This window comes from Catharus ustulatus, chromosome 29 (genome assembly GCF_009819885.2).
Source record: "Catharus ustulatus isolate bCatUst1 chromosome 29, bCatUst1.pri.v2, whole genome shotgun sequence".
NCBI classification, from domain to species: domain Eukaryota; kingdom Metazoa; phylum Chordata; class Aves; order Passeriformes; family Turdidae; genus Catharus; species Catharus ustulatus.
In genome coordinates, this window is record NC_046249.1 from 6,401,731 (window position 1) to 6,409,088 (window position 7,358).

General features: G+C 50.6%; 1 protein-coding gene across 1 annotated transcript; it reads left to right on the forward strand.

The window, feature by feature from the left end:
* Window positions 1-4,535: 4,535 nt before the first annotated feature.
* RPL36 (ribosomal protein L36) lies at window positions 4,536-6,297 on the forward strand. Its single transcript, XM_033082108.2, has 3 exons — window positions 4,536-4,736; window positions 5,460-5,594; window positions 6,167-6,297. Exons 1-3 carry the CDS (start codon window positions 4,644-4,646, stop codon window positions 6,254-6,256), a joined length of 318 nt encoding a protein of 105 aa, XP_032937999.1. The 5' UTR covers window positions 4,536-4,643; the 3' UTR covers window positions 6,257-6,297.
* Window positions 6,298-7,358: the final 1,061 nt, after the last annotated feature.

Below are 7,358 nucleotides of genomic sequence, written 5' to 3' on the forward strand. Positions count from 1 at the left end.
ACCTGGGGCCAGAGACAATGGCCGTAATTAGCATATCAACAGACCTAGCCGGGTGATCTCCACAACAGACAGGAAGAGATCATCGATAAAATACCTGCCAAAGTACCAATCACCTCCCCGATGGTTCCCATAAGCGAGAAGACAGCACTTCATTACACATCAATATGGAGCAGACACAGCCCTCATCAGCATGCAGGAAGGACCTTTTGTCCAGGGCAGCACCAGAAAAAGGGTTTAATCTAAATATGAGAATCTGCAGCAGAAACAAAGGAAACTCTCGCCTCAGGCCAGAAAAACTGTATAAAGCTGGCCTCTCCGAGATGGCAGTGTGTGAACACAGCGGGAGTCTGATGCGGTAGAGGTCAGATCAGCGTGTGTGTCCACCCAGTGCCGACCCCGGGCTTGGCGCTGTCGTGTTTTCGTTTGTGGCTTCCCAGGACCGTATTTTCGGTCGCAAAAATAAAAATTTGCTGTTTTGCTATTTAATTCGACTTGATTCGGTTATTATCTATAACAATGGACACCCCCTTTTATAAGGGATTCAAATTTCCCGCGCTTACACACCTGATTGGTGTCACCCAGCTCACTGACCAATTAAGATATCTGCATTCATGATTGAATGGGATTGGCTGGGACCCCCTGTTTGAGTTCAAATCCATCCTATCATTGTCTTACCTGGGGACTTGTTTTCTTCAATTCTCTAATGAACGAGGCTGGTTGAGTTGAGGTCTGTTATGGCCATTTTTATCTGTACAGCTTACAGACCAGCTGTAGCTGTTACACCAAGGAGTTTAAGCAAAGAAGTCTCCGTTTAGCAAAGTTTGGCTCCGATTGCTCCCTGGTTCTATTACACACCAGGGACTCCTCCACCTCTGTCATCTGAACAGCAGCTGAACACACCTTTGTCCAGCTGTCTCCTGCCCAAATTAGGACAATGAAAGAGCACAGTGTGCAACTACTACCAAGTGCCCAAGCAGGGCCAACACAGCACTGCGTGCCCACAAGAGAGGCCTTGCTTATCATCATCACAAGTTTTGTGTCTCACAGCCACAGCTGGTAAAGAGAGATGTTATAATTTCTCTTGTCCCTACATCCTGTTTTCAGAGCTGTGTTCTGTTGTGCATGGGAGTACAGTAATTTCACGAATACAAAGCGCACCATTTTGACTAAAATTTTGCTCCCACACCATAAATGCGGCTTATACTCAGGAGTGGCTAATATGTGAATAATTTTCTGACATTTCCAACCCCAGAAGTGCCAGCCAGGGTGCCAAGACGAGAACCTGCCCGTAAAACCCAGTATTTCGCAATTGTTACAAATTGGTTACTGTGTTGCACAGTGGGTGGGGCCAGTTCAGCGCCAGCAGCGCGAGGGGAGGGAGGGAGGCAGAGGAGTTCCCTACTTCAGGCGGGGGAGAGGCAGGGGGCTCTGTGCTGACATCCCCACGGTTTGGGGAAGAGGCAGGGGCTCCGTGCTGCCATCCCCGCGGCCCGTGGGGTAAGCGGGGGGCTCTAGCCCCCGCTTGCTGCGGCAGGAGCAGGCAGGCTCCGCCCCCGCCCTCCGCCACCGCGGCGGGAGCGGGGGGTGCTCCGTCCCCGCCTTCCACCACGGGGCAGCGCCGGGCCAGGGCGAGAGAGCCCAGAGGTGGCAGCCAGCCCTGAGCAGTCCCGCCGAGCTGGCCCCGTCAGCAGCCCCGAGCAGGCCGAGCCTGCACAGCCTTAGCTGAGCCAGTAAACCTCCCGCCGTGCCACGGTTCTGTTAGTATTTGGCAACTTTGTTGCACGTGGGTCCTTGCTGCGAACGACAGAGCGGCTTATACTCAGGTGCGGCTTATTTATGGACAAAGAACGAAATGTTTGCCAACACCCAGAGATGCGGCTTATAGTCCGTGCGGCTTGTAGTCGTGAAATTACTGTAACTCCATCTCTTATTGAGAGGGTCAAAGTTGCAGAAATACTGTGTATGATGAACTGTTGTAATCCTGTACCCAGATGCTTTAAGAATGGTATGTTCCCTGTAACCCTGTAACCCCTGTAAAACCTATGGACTGACCCTCTGCAATCGGATTGGCAAGAAGCCAAGGTTCCCCCCTCCCCTTTCCTGACCCTAGAAAAGACCCCAGACCTTGAGGAACTGCCTCTTTTTCACCTTGGAAGCTATGAAGAAATAAACTGAGGAAAACCCTGGAAAACAGCCTCTGTATAGCTTATCCTGTTCTACATGGTATCACCTCAGGCTAGCTCTGCAGGGTATAAGGGTGCAGGACTAGCCTTGGTTGATTTATCAATGAACCCTATGCAGAGATTTTTGCTGGATGTTGTTGTGAGTAATCATTTCCTGGATGACAGAGAGGCTTCACCACTTGGGGAAACACCAAGTGCATGGACATGTGAAGCACAGGGCAGAACCACAGAGCCTTGCAGAAGTGAATGGGGCTTTCAGCTGTTTGAGGTCCAGAGGCCTGAAGTGAGACAGCCAGGATGCACTGGGAAAGGGGCACTTCCAGAAGTGTTTTGGTTTGAAAGACGAGAATAAACCAGACATTAAGAGCAACACCCTTTCGGCTCAAAGGGAAAGCCTCTGGCTACCCTGTGGGAATGGTGCTGTAGTTCTTTCACATTGGTTGCTATGCATATTTTGTTAATTAACATAAGACAGTAGCCTCTGAATTTAAGGTAGCTTAGATTTAGGCATGAGGCTGAGCCTGTCTCCTGACTGCCTTCCCTATGACCAGCCTTTAACAGCCTCCTTGGGGTTGCTAGCTTACAGGGTGACACATGCTGCCTCCTGGAAGACATGTAGCAGAAAACTAGGTCTAGATCTTGGCAAATGCAAATACCTGCATCTTGCAATGCCTTGGCCAAGAAGAGATAACACAGGAAGGCAGAGCATTGCTGAGCAGTATCAGGCTATTGTCTTGCCTGTACTCCTCCCTTCTGGGGACATGATTCAGTTAATACCTGGAACTGATGGGTAAAAGCCTTCCCCCACTGTGACAGCTATGGGAGCATATCCTGTGAGAGCATCTTTCATCTGATGTTACACAACAATTTGTTGGTGCGTACAGGCTTCACAGTAACCCTCTGGAATTCTGGCTCCTCTAGCAGGAGGGAATGGGATCTCTGCCTTTCCATAGCTGCAGGTGGTGGATCTTGGAAGTTATGTGTGACTTTTTAGCCATGGTGTCATGAAGGGGGCTGGCTGAAAGATGAATGCAGTTAAATGGACAGGTAGAAATCAGTTTGTACTGGTGTGTTTGCCTGTTTTAAGAATCTATACCTCTGCAGTGTGCAGGATGAGCTTCAGACCAGGCAGAGAGAAGCAGCAGGTGCTGCCTCCTCTTCCAGGCAAGCGTTTATTTTAGAGCCACTTGTACCTGATGAAGTCACAGAGCCAGAGCAGGTAAGGGCCCTTCTTCGGCACACCCAGAGGTGAGTGAGCAGCCCGGCTAGGACAGCTCCGTGCACATCAGCAGTGGCAGGAAAGGCGACAGGAGACGTGACGCCTCCTCCAGCCTGGGGCTGCGGCAGCTCCTCCTGTGAGGGACCCACAGTTTGTTGGGATGGGGAGCTCTTTAGCTAGCTGTCCCATGCAATAGTTCTCAGTTGCAAAGATGGTAGCAAACAAGTGTTGATTTTAGAGGTGCAGATTTACCACAAAATTGGTATTTGTAATTTTTCTTTGTTGACTTTCAGAAACATTAGGAAATATTTCAGAAAGGCAGTTCCTTCGCCTGTATAGTACAGTCACCCCCACCCTGCAGACTCCTGTTCATACTCTGCCCTCCTGTGGAGACAGGCATCGGAGTCAGACCTGTCCCACCGTCTAAGCCACGAACATTCCTCATTGTTGGAATCTGTGCCATGAGGGGGTGACAGAGTCCAGCAGCTCTGAGTGAGTGAGCTGGGACCACTGCCCTGGGATGACAGGAACCAGCCGTGTAAAGACGAGTTCTACAGCAGGATGTAAAATTCTGTAATTTGTTTCAAAATCCAAGATTTTCAATTTCAAGTCAGTATTTTCCATTTCAACAAATTAAACAGAATTGTCTTCAAAAGCAAAAAGCAGTTGAGTTGCACATGTTCACCTTAGCTCTCTTTCAGAGGCAAGAAAATCCAGTAGCTTTTATTGCAACAAAATCGTTTAATCTGTTCCTTTAGGTTTGTCTGTCAAACGTTATCAGATCCTGGTCAAGCGATACCAAAGTTATAATTTATGGGGAAAAAGTCTGTAAGTGCGAGGCTGCGCGGCCCCGTGAGGCGGGCACACTGAGCACCGCGGCCTCAGCTGAGAGGAACCAGCAGTTCTGCCGGACCCCCCGCTGCGGGCTGGTCCCCGCTGTCCCCCCACACCACAATGACCCGCCCCACCGCGGGGTGATCCCGCCTCGTCCCCATTGTCACCCACACGACCCCACCGCGGGGTGACCCCAGTCCCTCACAGCACACCGACCATGCCGCTAGGGGCCACAATCTCCCTCGTCCCGTCCCTCGCGCGCCCCGGCTCCGCCTGTCGCCGGAAATGGCCCTGTCCCAGTGTCCCGCGCGCGCTCGTTCTTTCCGGTGCGGCGCCATCGGTACGGAGCGGGTGAGGGTGGTCGGGTCTCTGTCCATCCGCCTCCATCGGGCCCGGGCGCCGTAGCCATGGCCATCCGCTACCCCATGGCCGTCGGCCTTAACAAGGGCTACAAGGTGACCAAGAACGTGTCCAAACCCCGACAGTGTCGCCGCCGCGGGGTGAGTATGAGACTCTGCTGGCGCGGGGTGCCCCGTGCCCCCCTGTCGTGAGGGCCGAACGAGCCCGCTGCCCCCGGTGCGCAGCGCGGTTGTGTTCGTATGTCCGACGCGGAGCTGCCCATCGCCTCCGGCCCCGTCCCGCGGGGTTGCGGGTCGGCGCTTTCGCTGGCGGGGGACGGGAAGGCTCAGAACCCGCTCGCTGCCCGTGACTGCGGGGCGAGCGGGGCTCGATAGACCGCAGCCGGGCAGGGCAGCGGGTGACTGAAAGGTGTGTGCCTTCTGGAGTCTCTTCTATTCTGCTTCTCTTGGTAACAGTCAGTCATCCAGAAAACTGCCCGGAATTATCCTACTACGAGCTGTCCAGGTTCGATAGATGCATGTTACAGGACATGAATGCATCTGGGCCTATTACTCTTATTAAATGCTCTGTGTAGCTGTGGTGTCCAACGTGTGTTACCGTGCAAACCCTTGGTAGCTCATGGTCCTGCTTTTTCCATGCCAGTGTGTAACACATCCGGACCTGAGCCTGAAGACAGACTGGCACACCTGGCCAAACTCTCATGTTCTGCAGGGTCTGCCAGGGATCGAGTTTTCTTGGGACACGCCAACAGCATGGGCTGGTCTTGAGGCCTAGCTGAGAGTATGCCACAGCCCCTTGCAGTCCTCACTGCAATAATCTGCGTGTAGTGCCTTGTAATTGACATCCTCCCTCCCTTTCCACAGCGCCTGACCAAACACACCAAGTTTGTGCGAGACATGATCAGGGAAGTCTGTGGCTTTGCACCCTATGAGCGACGTGCAATGGAGTTGCTGAAAGTGTCCAAGGACAAACGTGCTCTGAAGTTCATCAAGAAGCGGGTGGGTCAATTAATCAACTAACAATGATGGCACAAACTGTTATGTCAGTTTTTTTGTTTTCTGCCCTCCCCTAGGAATATTTGGCTTTTTAATTAATTTTTTTTTTTTTTCATTTGCTTTGGAAGTTACTGGTGTAATATGATGGAGTGGAGAGAATGTTCCTTGTGGTGAGTGGGAAAGCAGGAGATGGATGCATAGGTACTTTGCCAAAAAGGCCCCAAGCTTAAGGATTTAGGCTTGTCATGCTATTTTTCCATGGTTTTCATGCGTGGTGTGGAAAGATGAGAGCGGCAGTGATGGTAGTTGGGTGCCATTAAGCAGGAGACTTCAAATGAGGTTCCTTGAGTTGTAATGGTTATGAGAGCTGAAAGCAGCCCCTTTGGTGTCTCAAATAACTGTGTTGAGGTACTGCTGAGACATGATGGCAGTCTCCTGGCTGCAGGTTGAGTCAGTCATTCCAGGACTTTATTATGCTGCCTGGTTTTGAGGTGTGATGGAAGCGAGGCCTGCAGCAGTCTCAGTCTGTCCAGTCTGCGCTGGTAAAGACTGATAGCTCTGCTCTCTCCCCACAGGTTGGCACTCACATTCGGGCCAAGAGGAAGCGGGAGGAACTCAGTAACGTCCTGGCAGCCATGAGGAAAGCTGCTGCAAAGAAGGATTGAGTTCCACAGGCTGCAACACAATAAAGTCCTTTCTGCCAAAACCAGGGTAGTGAGTGTTCTTAGTACATCTACTTCAGTGTGTGCTGCTGCTGGATCCTGACAAAGTCCTGAACTTCAGCCATCAAGAATTTGGTTCAGTAGTTTATTGTATCTGCAGCTGGAGATGCTGATACTGGTGCTGTGACACTCTAGAGACAAATCCTGCATAACCATGTGCAGCCTCAGGACATGGAAATCTCTGAAATAATGCCTTTTATCTCCTAGTCTGTCTTTAGATCTAGAGGGTGGTAGGTGGGAAGTCAGGTGGACAGAAATGGCTGTTGAAAATAGTTAACTACTTTACACTTCTTCCCCAGGGCACATCAGCCCATTCCTCATGCAGCTGACCTTGCTCCTGTGTCTCCCTTTGTACCTTCTATTCAGGCTTGTTTTCTGCAGTGCTAGCAAGTCATGAATGACACTGGAGTCATGAAGAGTTTCCTGGATTTCGGTAGCTGGATTCTTTATTCTCCCCTAAGGGCTCCCTTGCTGTGAGATGAAAAGAGCTGTTCTTGGCTAAGAAAATACTTTTCAACTAGACTTCATGCTATTACTCTTCCTCGCTTTAAATTCCTTTTTCTTGATGTTTTTTGGAAGATAAAATATTCAAATTCTCTAGCCCCCAAATCTGTGTTTACTGATGTACAAAAGTCATGTCAAGACATTTAATTCCTTTTCTTACTCCCAGAATATGATACAGCTGTTGCAGAGGTACAGGCCATCTGTGGTGCAGCACAGTGCTGCTGATTGGTGATACTGAATATGTTGCTGTTTGGCTCTGGTCTGCTCTCTTTAAACCTGGAGTTCTTTCTGGTGGTATTGACCTGGTGACTGAACCTGGAGAACCACGCCCCTTTATCAGCTGAATGTACCAGCTGTGCTGAACTACCTTAGGATTTCAGTATCCTTTCAGCCTAGCCAGGCTTCTAAGCAAAGACAGATTTTGAGAGCTACTTGCCTTCTGCCACATCAGGAGTAACAGCTGTACATAAGCCTAGCTCTGGGTGTACTATTCAGTCCTTTTCCACAAGCCACAGAGAAATTTACAGTGAAATAGCTGAAA

Bases quoted from the DNA above. Each gene is read 5' to 3' on its own strand.
- RPL36 (XM_033082108.2), top strand. From the start codon at position 4,644: ATGGCCATCCGCTACCCCATGGCCGTCGGCCTTAACAAGGGCTACAAG. The intron at 4,737-5,459 runs GTGAGTATGAGA...CCCTTTCCACAG, and splicing joins GACAGTGTCGCCGCCGCGGG to CGCCTGACCAAACACACCAA. The intron at 5,595-6,166 runs GTGGGTCAATTA...CTCTCCCCACAG, and splicing joins TGAAGTTCATCAAGAAGCGG to GTTGGCACTCACATTCGGGC.